The sequence below is a fragment of the Triplophysa rosa genome, linkage group LG5, assembly GCF_024868665.1.
Source record: "Triplophysa rosa linkage group LG5, Trosa_1v2, whole genome shotgun sequence".
Taxonomy (NCBI): domain Eukaryota; kingdom Metazoa; phylum Chordata; class Actinopteri; order Cypriniformes; family Nemacheilidae; genus Triplophysa; species Triplophysa rosa.
Genome location: NC_079894.1, coordinates 202,111 through 216,768, shown reverse-complemented (window position 1 = coordinate 216,768; position 14,658 = coordinate 202,111). Strand labels below are relative to the sequence as shown.

At 39.7% G+C, this 14,658-nt stretch overlaps 2 protein-coding genes across 2 annotated transcripts; one reads left to right on the top strand and one right to left on the bottom strand.

The window, feature by feature from the left end:
• The first annotated feature begins 3,120 nt into the window (after positions 1–3,120).
• Positions 3,121–7,708, top strand: ccnl1b (cyclin L1b). Its single transcript, XM_057333673.1, has 11 exons — positions 3,121–3,446; positions 3,724–3,798; positions 3,886–3,995; positions 4,091–4,208; positions 4,518–4,582; positions 5,482–5,581; positions 5,725–5,829; positions 5,925–6,066; positions 6,158–6,257; positions 6,361–6,453; positions 6,966–7,708. Exons 1-11 carry the CDS (start codon positions 3,207–3,209, stop codon positions 7,315–7,317), a joined length of 1,500 nt encoding a protein of 499 aa, XP_057189656.1. The 5' UTR covers positions 3,121–3,206; the 3' UTR covers positions 7,318–7,708.
• Positions 7,709–7,821: 113 nt separating this feature from the next.
• klhl6 (kelch-like family member 6) lies at positions 7,822–14,538 on the bottom strand. The gene is made up of 7 exons (XM_057333641.1): positions 13,975–14,538; positions 13,734–13,899; positions 11,844–12,293; positions 11,052–11,289; positions 10,700–10,902; positions 10,099–10,312; positions 7,822–8,174 (listed from the first exon to the last, which is right to left on the bottom strand). Exons 1-7 carry the CDS (start codon positions 14,253–14,255, stop codon positions 7,873–7,875), a joined length of 1,854 nt encoding a protein of 617 aa, XP_057189624.1. The 5' UTR covers positions 14,256–14,538; the 3' UTR covers positions 7,822–7,872.
• Positions 14,539–14,658: the final 120 nt, after the last annotated feature.

The following is a 14,658-nucleotide window of genomic DNA, read 5'->3' as shown; positions in this document are numbered from 1 at the left end:
ACCCTATAATAAAGCACCTGTATACCAGAGGGAAGCTTTTAATATACGATCAAGCAAAGAACGTGTTTATAGTTTAGTATGCACTTTATGTGCACTTGAATACAAAGCAGGCATAGAAAACTTTTTTTGCTTATATTCCGCTGCCCACACCCGATTTAAATGGTCTCACCTTTGCTCTCACACGTACATTAGAGAATGAAAACTGAACTCAGGTCTGAACTGTGGAGCATTAAGGCGAGAGGTGAAAGATTGAGTATGTTCTCTGTTAGCACAGGAATTTGAAACGATGTTTACAAGGTGGCTAATTCATATTAGGCGAATCGTACAAAAACATAAAATTAGTATGAAATAAAATACTGAAGTCTCACTATTAAACCTAACTGGCACAAAAGCAAATCATACTAAAACGTACTTGTGACCCTGGACCACAAAGTAGCACATGGAACATTTTTAGTAATAGCCAGAAATACATTTTATGGGTCAACATAATTGATGCCAAATATTAGGATATTTATATGTTCCATGAAGATATTTTGTACATACCGTAAATATATAATATATATAATATGCTGCTTAGGACTTCTTTGGACAACTTTAAAGCCCATTTGGACAACTTTAAAGGCCATTTGGACAACTTTTTTTGGCACCCTCAGATGCATCTCAGCCAAATGTCGTCCCATCCTGACAAACCATACATCAATGGGAAGCCAATTTATTTCGCTTTTTTTGACCCTTAAGACTGGTTTTGTTGTGCAGGGTCACAAATGAGATTGTAAGAATTCATACAAATTAGCTGCGTAAAATAGTAACAAAGCTGGATACACGAGAAACCTTGAGGTGACGGCTGTTACCAATTTCACAGAGTTGCCCCAATGGCTGCAACACAAACCTTCCACATAAAACACGATATTGTTTTAATACTGCAGTGATGTCATTTTCTTTCTGTAGACGTGGATTTAGAAAACACAAACAGCCACCTAAAAGATATCTGATTCAGATTGATTTACTCTAGAATGTCTTGTTCATACTGGCGGTTAATCTCAGAGAGTTTAGACAGGAAACGATACAAGATGTCTCATGGACATTGTACTGTAACATAAAGCACAGAGAGAGAACTCAGCCAGCGTATATAGACAACATATGGATAAAGGTGCAAGTAAAAACTGTCAAGTCAACAATCTTCTTGCACACCTTTGTTTTGTTTCAAACCCAATTTTCAGGCGACTATATGACAGATGATAGATAGTGATATTAAATCGCACCGAGATCCCTAACAAGGATTCATTCAAACCCTCACTGTGGAATATGTTCTTCCCTGAAGCAGTGAGGTGAAACTAACCAGATCCCAGTAGTGCCATTCAAGCGAGCAGATCTGGAGCGCATTATACGTCCCCCAGTCTCTGATGGATGGGATGAATAATCACCTGCTTAAGATGTACCAGTGAGTGATTTATAGAAGAAGAAGCCGCATGATGTTCTCTCCTGGAGCACTGTGCTGTTCAGCTGCCAATGATACATCACATGTGTGAGGGAATAGGATACCGTCGACTTGCATGGCTGGGTGGATTATAGCTATTTTTATAAGGGAAAAAACGAGTTACAAACATTGGGTTTAATAGGCTGCATTTATAGGCAGAAGAAAGAGTTCAAGTTAAATCATCCCTCTCTAAAAGCACAGTGCGGATGCTTTTACCCAAAAGTTATTTTGTGCATCTGCAACTAAAGCATTTAAACAAACTGCGGTATTTTTACAGCAATATCAAAATTTTGTTAACTTAGGTAAAAACAGCATATAATGTATTTTCCATTTTAAGTAGCCTTAAGAACATAGAATTGCATAAACGGCAAGACATTTTGTTTGCTTGTCTACTATGCTCTTAGCGACATGCATTTCACAAAAACAACCACAGACAAATTACAAAAAGAATATCAATCAAAAATACTATTAATGTGTTCAATTAAAATGTTATTTTCACTTAGAAAGACAAAAATAGAGCTTGCACAACTTTTCTATAAACAAATTCTGTTTCCTATAAGGCAGTTAAAACAATTATAAATAAATCCATCAATATTCAATCAATGTACAGTAGTGGCCAAAAGTGGTTTACAAGTGTACATAATTGCCATTTTTGTCGATATATACTCAAAATATATTTTATATGCTTGCTGTTTTTATATAATAGTATGCATTTAAAATCTAAGTTGATATGCATGCGTACTTGGAGTCTAAACGAAAGATCAACCAAATGAATGTGTCACACACAAAGCTTACTGATTCACGACCAGTGTTGGGTGTAACTAGTTACTAAGTAATTAGTTACTGTAATTTAATTACTTTTCCCTTGAAAAGTAAAGTAAGGGATTACTCTTGTTTTTTTCTGTAATTTATTTACAGTTACTTCTGATGTAATTAAACTAAATACTTTGTGTAATATGTGTGTGTGCAGAAAAGGAATTTACATCAAAATTCAAAGTCTAACTTTAAAATCCGTGCTTTAATGTATAATTCTCACATTTGTAATTAATAATAATACTTTATGTAGTTTTATATTATTTATTTGAATGAATTAAAAGAGCCGTTTCATGTCTATTCTTGAATCACTTAACTCATTAAGGTTGATGTAGGATATAGAAAGTAATTAGTAATAAGTAATTAAATACTTTTTGAAGAGAGTAACTTACCCAACACTGTTCAAGACACTGTTCACGACACAATCTAATTACATTATCGAATGTGTAATTAGTAACTAGTAATTAATTACTTTTTCAGAGTAACTTACCCAACACTGTTCACGACACAGAAGAGTCAGAAAAAAAGAGAGGATTTATAGAAAGAGGCAATGTTAATAACTAATAAAATTGTAGTTTTTGTATTTCCGTGGGTTTTAATAGAATAAAAATCCACACTATAGTTTGCCTTTTTGCCAAATACTTTAAGAAAGCTTCTTAATTTTATTCCAAACTTCTTCTATTTTGAGAATAAAAGCAAATTTTGTGCAAACCTGCCCTCTGGGCGTCACTTCTAAAAACACGTCTCAGCGTGGGAACGCGAACCTAACAAGATCTCGCGAGACGGGATTTTGAATTTCGAAACAAGCGACGGACGTCACTTCCGCGGTTGAAATGCGTCACGCGAAACGTAGCCATTTCCGCCTGGCAGAAAGACGACAGGTCTACGTTTTGTGATACCTTTTCGCTGTATTAAGATGTCTCAGGGTGTTTTATCTCCGAGTCTGAACACTCCTCAGAACAGCGACGGCATTCTTATAGGCGATAGACTGTATTCGGAAGTGTTCCTGGCCATCGACAACTCGATCGTAGGCGAGGAGAGACTCGGCACGACCCCGTCCATGCTAGATGGCCTCGACCACGAAACAGAAACCGATCTGCGGATTCTCGGCTGTGAACTCATCCAGTCCGCCGGGATCCTTTTACGTCTGCCACAGGTCAGTGTCTGCTTATTTTTTACATTTTGAGTTGCGACTAAGCTAACGTTCTTGATGATGTCATCACGGCGGGCTAACTAACAGTTAGCCGGTATGTCGAAACCGTCGGCCTTTGTCTCCGAGCGAGTCCTTTAGATGACGCGATCGTGTGTTTTGTGTCGTTCAACGCAGCTCTTTTGCTGTTTCACTTCGTTTAACGGCCTGACTAACTCAACTTTATTTGTTCTGAATGTGTGGAAATATCGTTTTTAAATGTATTGTTTTCGCTATACGTTAGGTGGCGATGGCGACGGGTCAAGTTCTGTTTCAGCGATTATTTTACTCGAAGTCCTTCATTAAACACAACGTTGAGGTGAGCGTGAAACACATCACGTCATCACGTGTAAACCGAAGGATTGTCATCAGTGAGGTGATGCTTGTGCTTGACGCTGTTTAACAGATTGTTGCCATGGCCTGTGTGAACTTGGCCTCCAAGATCGAGGAATCTCCAAGACGAGTGCGAGACGTGATCAACGTCTTCCACCATTTGAAACAAGGAAAGGGTAAAAAGTAAGTTGCTGCATTATCCTAGTCAATGTTGGCAATAAAGTTTTGCGAGTAAACTTCTTACTTGGATGCGTAACATCTTTTATGTGTTGAACCAGGAGCACCCCACTCATCCTTGATCAGAATTACATTCATATCAAGAACCAAGTGATCAAAGCCGAGCGTCGTGTGCTGAAGGAGCTGGGCTTCTGCGTTCATGTCAAGCATCCACACAAGGTCAGTCTAGTTTATCGTTAAATGTTATTAAAGGGGCAGTCAACGTCGACTTCCATTCGTTCACATGTGAATGCATGAGATTATAAACGCAAGCTTGTGAAAAAGCTTTGCGTTTCGGTGGATTTCAACGTTGAAGTTTGGTCAATTCTGAGCTGAGAAATCACATCGTGTAACGAAAACAAGATTTGTACCCTTTTCGGAAAGCCTAAGATATGGAAAATTTCATAAACCGTTTTATTCCACTGCATCTTATCAAGGATGGCCGTCCGTACCTTTGCAATAATATCACTTCTCTTGCATCTCTTTCAGATTATAGTCATGTACCTGCAAGTTCTTGAGTGCGAGAAGAATGCGATGCTGGTTCAAACGGCATGGTAAGTGTGTTTTTGTCATCAGAGCTTCTAAAACTGCCCTTACTTTATTGTGACATGGAATTTTATTTCCCTTTATAGTGGACACATTGGATCAGGTTTATGGTTGGACTGGTGTTGCGTTTCCACTAGCAGAGTCAGATAGTTGTCATTGATTTGCTCATAGGAAAGATAGAGTTTATCTGAGACCAACCGATGTTTGGTGCTCGGGTATCAGCACAACTAGTGGAAACGCTGCATTATTAAACATGAATTGCGTTAATGCTTGGTATAACGGCAGGTAAGACAGGTTCACATTATTCCGGCATCGACCGCTTGTTGTTTAAATGCGTGTCATGTTTTTCACGTTCATCACATCATTGAGGTTGAGGCTTATGGAGAGCTCTGTTTAACTTTGTCCTTTCTCTACTCTTTGATTAAAGGGTAGCCCACGGTGGTAAGTGTCACAGAAAACGCCCATCTCCTCAGGCGCAAGACCCAGGAACCCTTCCACCTCATTGGCCGGCCTTTGAGTCCCCCAGCCAATCCAGTGAGAGCTCTCAGCGGAGGTTCTCTGGATGGAAGGCCTTGGCCACCAGGCAGCGTCAGCCTGTGTTGAACCAGGATTTGATTTGGTTGTTGCCCGTAGTTAGATTTTGAGCTCTGAAGGCTTTTTTAGCAGTGAGACGGTATGTTATACCTTCTTCATATGAATCACATGTTCGTGTGAGTTTAAGTTGTCTCTCCTCACACGTTTTGAAAGAGTTTGAGATTGCTTCAGTTGGCTAAGATTAGTTTACTCCATCATGGCTACGTTTGAGAAAAGAGAGGGAAAGGACATGAAGTTACGAGTCTCCGGATGATGATGATGTGTGAGAGAGAGCATTGCAGGTGTTGTATAGGTGTATCTCCGTGTGTTGCAGGAACTACATGAACGATGCCCTCAGAACCAACGCCTTTGTGAGGTTTGAACCCGAGACCATTGCGTGTGCCTGTATCTTCCTCGCCGCCCGAGTACTAGAGGTAAGACCTTGGATGGGTGTTCTAAATCACATTTTTAACCACCATTCAGCATCCAATACCATAACTGTGACATTGGCGCATATGTTGTTTTTTATTGATTGGCGTTGCATGTCTTGATTGCATTTTGACCGTTATTTCTTTAGATTCCTCTTCCCTCTAAACCACAATGGTATCTTCTCTTTGGAGCTACTAAGGAGGACATCAAAGAAATATGCGTGAGCACCATGAAGCTTTATTCGAGGAAAAAGGTACAATAACTGACTTCATAAACGAAATATTTGCTGGACATCTGCTTGACGTTTTTGGATTATCTTGTTAAGACATGTTTGGCTTTATGTCTCAGCCAAACAGTGAGCAACTTGAAAAAGAGGTAGAAAAGCATAGGCTGGCCCTGGAAGAGGCTAAACTGAAAGCCAGGGGACAAAATCCCAATGGCACGCCGGCACTCTTTGGCGTCGGTGGATTTTCCCCAGCATCAAAGCCTGGTAAGTTTGTTTGGCTGTTTGTCTTTCTGTTGACTAAGATTTTTGCAAGTACTTGTCAATTCAAAGGCAGCTAATTTGTTTGCTTTTTCAGGTTCTCCACGAGAAGTCAAGGCAGAAGAAAAATCGCCAAACTCTAAACTAGCAAAAGAGCCCGAGAACAGACAGTTGTTTCCGAAAAGCCCCGTGAATGGGTAAGCATTTTAATATGTTGTTTTGTATCCAAACACGATTGGCAGATGTTAGTTACGCTATATAATGTGCCATATTGTCTAATCTTTGCTTTTTTTTTTATAGGAGCGTGAAAAAGGAGGAGAGCAAAGTGTTTCTGAATGGCAAGCATCACAGTCGGTCGAGGTCGCGCTCTGTATCTCGCTCTCCACGCAGACTGTAAGTTCATGAGATTTAGACGTTACTTCATAAGCGATTCTCGACATCTAGAACAAGAGAGGTTTTTAGTTGGGATCATTTGTGGTGATAATAGTTTAATGAATTGAATTTGCATTAAAGGGATAGTTCCCTCAAAATATAAAGGAAATCCGTCACTTATTCTCTTCTTTATTATATTTGTAAAACCTCTCATTTTTGGAGGTGAAACACAAAAGATATTTTGAGAAATGTCTCATAGTGGAAGTCAACGGGGTTATCAAGGGTTTTCCGAATATCTTGTTTCGAAAATCATACGGGTTTGGAATGACAAAAGAGTAAATTATGAAAAAAAGACTCGTGTTTGAAACTGACATTTCTGGGGCACCATTGACTCACATAGTAGAACAGCTCGAGTAATTCATGACAGAATTGTCATTTTTCCTCGAACTGCCCCTTTAAGACATTTTTGTTCCAGTTCTGTATAATCGCTCTTAATGCTGATTCAATAACGCAAACATTACTGCTTTCTTCAGCCGAAGGAGCCACTCTGGAACGTACAGCTCTCACAGCAGCCACAGTCCGTCTCCACGGCAACACAAAGGTCGCAGGGCGTCACCGATTACACAGGTGGTGGCGGAGCACAGACAGAGCGAGTCCAGTAGGCATGGAAACAAAAAGAGGAGGTCACGGAGCCGATCTCGCAGCAACTCTCGCGACAAAGGCCGCGACCGTGACTCTGCGAAAAACAAGCAAGATCGCGGCAGCGGTCACTACTGGGACCACCGTGATCGAGAGCGTGAGCGGGGCCGATCGCACGATCACGGACGAAGCAAACATCAGAGCAGATCACATTCTGGACACAGCCATAGCAGACACAGGAGATGAGGCATCATGGACTAAACGCTTGCTTCCAATCGTGATTTTACACACTTCTTGGTTACCTCTTTGAGATGTGGATGTTCACAGTGAACGGTTCTTGCTTATGACAGGCTCACGTAGAGTTCTTTAGGCAAGGCAGTGGTGCCTTTTATGTATTTGACCGTTGCATTTTACTTTAAACTTGAAAGTGGGAATATGACAGACCGCTAAAATCTGCATATATCAGGGATCACTTTTGCACAGAGGAGCCTTACGAGACCCGTGCGTGTGTATTTTTCATATGTACAGCTGTATTGTTTGTGCGGTGTATATACAAAGCTTATTTTTATGATGTCGGAAACGAAAAAACTTTTGTATTCATGTCTTCACAAAATAAAACTGATGGTTATTACCTTAATGCTTTTTGCGTGTGTTCAAAATCATTATGATCACAACATGAAATCTTGCTACAATTCGTTTTATGTAACTTGCATTTTCCGTAAAAGTAGCTTTAAAATGAAAAACACTTTAATTCAAACAACCAATTTAAATATAATCTAATGTATAAAGCTGTTGCGTGTGTCATTCTGTGACCGTCCCTGGTGTTATCCTGCGTATATGTGTGTAAGATTTCCTAAGAGTCACGCTGCCGTGATGGGACACTCCGCGTGGCAGCACACACTCCTCTGTTAACTTCTTCACCTCGGGGTCCCAGCAGAGAACAGTAGCGATGACCTCATTCTTATCATCACGACCGCCATTGATGAAGATCTTGTTGTTGCAGGCGGCGATGCCACAGCTGGCCCTTTCACATCTCAGATGAGTTATCAGCGTCCAGGAATCTTCAAGAGGACTGTAGGAATATAATGCCTTCATCGCTCCACCTTTATCATAAAGTCAGACAGATTAGCATACTAAATTGAATTGTCTGTGTGGTCTTTTTTTAAAGGGGTAGTTCACAAAAAAAGATTCTTTCAATATTTACTCTCACATCATTCCAAACCTGTGTGACTTTGTTTCTTCTGCAGAACACAAAAGAAGATATTTTGAAGAATGTTGGTAACCAAACAACATTGACCCCCCCATTGATTTCCATTGTACGGACACAAAACCAAACATTTCTCAAAATACCTTCTTTTCTGTTCCACAGGAGAAAGTCATTTAGAAGGTTTCGAAGTGACAACATAAACAAACGTTACTGCGCACGCGCACGTTTCTTAACTTCCGGGACACATTCAGAGATAATAGAGTGCCTGTAGATTATTTCTGATAACATTTAAAAGAAACCGAGAAGAACTGTTACTTGGCTAAACTTGTCTTTCCAAATTATTTTGAATTTAGACTGCGATACCAAGCTCGACCGCTAGATGTCAATGTACCGTACGGTTTGTTTAAATGCGACCACACTACAGGACCCGTTCAACAAATTTTTGATTTAATAAAATGAACATACAACAAAATTCAACAAATTGTTTATTTAATACAATTAGCCTATTATTCAATCAAATAATAATATAAATTAATATCGACATAAATAAAATAAAATAGAAATAGTTATATTATAGAGCTTGTTAATCGACGTCACGCCGCCTTGAATGTTGCGTCATCTTGGGAGGATGACTGCTAGTGCGTTTGTTTTTCTAGTTTAACTAGGAAATATAGCTATGGTAGGTCGGTCTTGCTGTGTTAAAAACTGCAATAGCATTACGCAAAGTCTTTCAGGGAAAGCCCATGGTTCTTTCACATTCAATTTCTCCATATATCAAATAAAACAAGTAACGGTGCACATCAAAACAATAATAGCAGTGGAGTATTATCCTCCCAAGATGGCGGCGCCACTGCAACATGCAACATAGGGCGTGACGTCCGCTTCACATTCTCTATTAGACACTAGCCAAACACAGATTATGCCAGAGTTTTTGATGCTATATCTCCTTAAATTGGCACTTTATTTAGACACCAACAAAGAATTAACACTCAACTGTGGTCCTTACCTAATGTTATAAATACCTATGTGGGAACTGTGTCTTTGAATCTTTGCCCAATGTTCATTCATTTTGGAACAGGTTCACAGATTGTATCGTATGGAAAAAAGGTTTGGCTACTTCCCAATCAATATTTAATCACAAACAAAATTAAGGAAGTATCATTTAAACGTATTCTTACAATCTACCCCACAAAACATTTCCTTATGAAATGTAAAAAAGATATAGTTACGAATTGCACTTTTTGTAATAATTGCTTAGAAGCTATGGTTCATTTATACGGGTACTGCCCATTTGTGAAACCTTTTTGGGAAAATGTTTATGATTTTATTATTAAGAATGTTGATAGAGATTTTGTTTTATTTTGGAATCATATACGTTTTGGAGACTCATCAAAGAATTGACCATACTAAGCAATTGTATTTATATGATTAATTTGATCCTTTTGTTAGCAAAAATTTCATTTACACAGATGTACATTTTCTGGAAGAAAATACTGTTTGATTTCCTTTAATAAAGAAATGGAACTTTATGTTGATTCAATTCGATTTTCTTTGAAACAAAAGGCACTGACAACATTGCAATTTCTTTCATATCTTTTTGTAAACTCCCCCTAGTGTTTGTTTATGTCTGTGTTTTGATACTATATTACTGTCAATAAAAAAATAAATACAAAAAAAACTAGCCAAACACGCGCGTCCTATAAAATGGTCTTCACAGGTTTTGTCATGACATGAAGGTGAATAAACGAGAAGATTTTCATTTTTGGGTAAACTATCCCTGTAACTTTGATTATCTTAAATCCTAAAATGAGATTACAAACCAACAACGTAGATATCGTCCTTAAAGGTCACAGCATTTGTGCATTTGGCCTCAGTGGGCATTGGGCATTTTAATGTCCATTCGTTTAACTTCGAATCAAAGCACTGCATGTTGTTTGTGGCCAGCTTGCCATTGGGCCCTCCACCGATCACAAAGATCATCTTGTTGTAGCTGGCGGCAGAAAAAGAGCTCACGCTGAGCATGAGTGGCGCTGCCTTGAGGAAGATTCAAAACAAAACGGATTAACAAAATGGACTCTACGATAAACAAGATTCCTGCGGAGTAACTCAAACCAACATGATAAATGCAGAAAGATCAATTCTCTATTATTAATTATTAAATAACGATGACAACTGTATAAACGACTACATTTCGTATATGATGTAATTGATTATTACTACTGTTAATGCACCCCCTTGTAAACATGTAATATTGCCGTTTTTTACATTATTTACATTACGCGCCAGCTCCAATATGGTGGACGACTTACATAACGCGTCCCATAGATACAGCAACTAATGAGGCATCTATGTTTACATATCTACGGCAGTAGTAACATCGTTATTGTAATAGAATCAGGGCCTAAGGTCACCTGGACTCACCTCTGTCCAGCAGTTGTGAAACGGATCGTAGGCTTCGACACTGTTCAATCTCTGGATGCCATCGAAGCCACCCAACACATAAACCTTTCCTCCAAGAACTGCCATCTTGTGTCTCCAGCGCCCTGTGGTCAGATACTCGATCTGAATCCACTTGTTTAGCGACGCATTATACTTCCACACATCATGTAGTGTTTCCTTGCCACCTGTCGCAGACGATTGATCAGATTTATTGAGAAAAATCGTATTTTGCATCAATGCAACTTCATAGTGACACGTGCACTTTAAGCACTTCAACAGCTGTATATGACAGCATCCAAGGTGCGCAAGAGTGTAATGCGTTATTGTTGCTCACCAGATATGAACACTTCGTTTCTGAAGGTGACACAGGCAAACTCCACCCACTTTTTGTTTTCGTTCTCAGATTCCATGTCTGTGTTTGGTAGTTTTGCCACCTCTAAGCGGCTCCTGCGCAGCGGATCCAGACAGGTCACCTCGGATACAAACTTCTCATCCTTTGTGCATCCTCCAATGATCATGAACACCTCCGACTGGAACTCCCGCACTCTCGGTTTGGTGCGCTCCGAGATCACCTTCAAACCAAGACACGGGGTGTTTTAATAAATGCAAAAGCGTGTTTGAACGGTTTGAACTGGAGCTGTGGTTGTGGTTTGCCTGCCTTGGGAAGTTACCTAACCTTCTTTCCACCGTTTGTTCACAATAACACGAGAGAAGCATTTCCTCTGACAAAGAAAGTATGATGACACAGTTGTATAGTTCACGAAATAAAGTCTTTCATCATTAACTCACTCTCGTGTCATTTCAAATCTGTACAAGTTTCTTTTTAGATATTTGGAAGAATGTTGGTAGCCAAATGATACTGGACCCCATTGACTTCCATTCGATGACACAAACCACTGAGACATTTCTCAGAATATCTCCTTTTGTGTTCCACAGAAGAAAGAGTCGCATACAGGTTTTGAACAACACGAGGGTAAATAATTGACAACCTTTTTATTTTTAAATGAACTGTCCCTTTAACCTTTCCCTTCCCATATTTGAATGTCTCGTGATCTGACCGACGTCATGAGCACAGCAAACTAAGATGACAAAGAAAGGTCACCTTGAAAAAGCCGTTACTACTGACCTCGTTTCCCGACAGGTGATAAACTCTTGCCTCCTGCAGGAGTGGAAACGCCTCTGCACATTTGCGGATCAAAGGATCTCCTTCCACTCTCTCCACAAAGTACCACGGATCCAACAAGGGCAGCCGCACGTGCGTGAGAACGCGGGGCAGAAAAGGCAGTCGTTCCTGCTCCCGTGCCCTCACCCAGCGGATGACAGTCTCAAAAACCTGCTCCTCTTCCGTTACCCCCAGATCATCCCGCAGGAGCAGACTGACCAGCACATCTACGGGAAGCTCCAGGATCTCATCGTGATCCATGACTTGAGAGAAGTTCTGCATGATGAAGCTGTGGACTTGAGCTTTCAGAGGGTCCAGCGAGTGGACGTCAGCTAGATTCAGGATCCCTACGCAGTTTTCAGGGTGTAAGGCCTCCGCTAGATAACTGGCGCAGGCATCAACCATACGGGGAAACTGCAGGAAACGTGGATTAAAGCTTTCTGCGTCCATCGTTATGCTTTTATGGATTGGTATCCATCTTGTTATAATTAGAGAATCATAACTTGCATTGTAAAATATACAATAATTTGCGCATTGTATGTCATCAAGCAATTAAACAATTAACGTGAATATAAATTAAATGTCAAACAAAAAAAGTATTCATTGATTTAAATGCTATTACAACGACTCAAGAGTTATTGATTCTTTGTGGAGGTCAACCAGAAGTTACGTTTGGGCCACAAAACATTTGTTTATGTTGCTGCTACTGAAACCGTCTATATAGAGCAAACCTATGACCCCACCCAACTGTACATGTGATGACTAAAACGGACTCTGAATGGAGAAACATCCTCTCGGTAAACAACGTTTATTTTCACTTCCCTGTTGTACTCGACAAGTGAAATCAACACAAAAATGTTTTATAGAGATCATGTAATATGCGGTCACACGTTTTCACAACCGACTTTGGTCAAAAGAATGAACAATAATGATATTGTTACAATACTCATATTTGTAACAAAATTCGTCACATTCATTTGTTTATTTTGTTTACTTGGTTTTTTTGGGGCCAATGAAACAAACTTGGGGCCAGTGGCATAAACATAGGCCTAGTCGCTAAGTTAAGACACCGTCTTAACAACTACTCTCACTGACAATTAGTTGGGACTAATTGGTCTTACTTTTCAGACTTCAGACCAATCTACCTTTTTATATAACTGACTTGAAGAAGTTATAACCAGTCTTGAAGAGAACATTGATATGACTAACATATAAGACTAGTCTGAGCAGTTTATGCAACCGGCCCTTGCTTGTAACGATTGTAGTTCTTAAAGTGATAGCTCACCCCGAAATTCAAACGATATTATCATTTATTCACCCTCATGTCATTTCAAACCTGTATGGCTTTCTTTCTTCTGCAAACACGAAAGAAGATATTGTGAAAAACGTTGGTAACAGAAATCTGATGGTTCCCATTGACTTGGCATTGGTTTTGTGCCCATACAATAGAACTGAAGAAGGACCGGCGGTTTTTGTTTGCAAACATTCTTCAAAATATCTTCTATCTCATGTCATCTCAAACCTGTATGACTTTCGTCTGCAGAACATAAAGAAGATATTTTGAAGAATGTTGGTAACCAAACAACTTTAGACCCCATTGAATTCCAAAGCCACTGAGACATTTCTCAAAATATCTTCTTTTGTGTTTCACTGCATTAATTCGTCATATACAGGTTTTTATCAGCATATGGGTAAATAAATGATGACCAGATACCGGCACTGGATTATTTACAAGATTATCATATAGTAGCATTAACACAATATCAATAATAACAGTTAATATCAGTTATTCTCAATATGGTATATTGCGACATCCCGTTCTACAAAATGTTTTCTAGATGTTCTAATACAAACCTGAAACAGACTGGCAGCCTCAAGCATCTTCTGAACATTGTCTTTAGTGATGGTGACTTTACTGGTGTACGTATATTCAAGCAGAATTCTCATGGTGTCCGCGTCAAGACCGTTAATATTTACACTTTCTTCATGCTTCTCTCTTAAGTCATTGCAAAACATTGCTCTGCAAAAAGCAAAAGGTTCAAGTTTAATAATAAACTCATCCGTGGACGTGTGTAGACACAGAAATCTCTCTGACCTGAAATAATGACTGGCTGCTGCAAGGACCACCCGATGGCAGGAGAAGCGTTGGCCCTGGACGTGGAGCGTCACGTCTGTTAGTCTCTCCTCTAGGTGAAGATCACACAATCCGTTCTGTAAATGTCCTGCAAACCCAGAGTCTTCGAATACAACATGATCATCTTCCTGGTTGCTTGGCGTTGAGCTCTCCAGCATGCCGAGACCTCCGGTTGAAGCCTCAGCATCGCTCTTAACAGCTGAAGGGCATTCGGAGTTATTCTCTAAAGTATCGCCCATCATCCGGAGTTCAGGGTGGACGCAAAACTTACTTATTGTTTCTCTGAATCAAGATGAACACCATGAGACAAACAGAGCCGAAGATAAAAGCTGAATTGATCTTTCTTAACGCGCGAGCTTCCTGTTTTTGAAACGGCTCTGAATTCACATTGTAGCGGTCTGGTGTAAAAAGAGGAAGTGCTGAAGACTACGAAGAACTCGGTGACCACAGGAGTCATTCGGATGATGACTGTGCCTCTGTTGACTTCCTCTTTAAAACTGTTAGTTAACGCAACGTTTATAAGCCATCAGAACAACAAAAGTGCATTTAAAAAAGAACGAGATCCGAAGGAAGCAATAGTGCAAGTTCTAAAAACGTTTTGGTCCAAGTGTATTTTAATAATAATTTACAAATGACGTTGTAGGT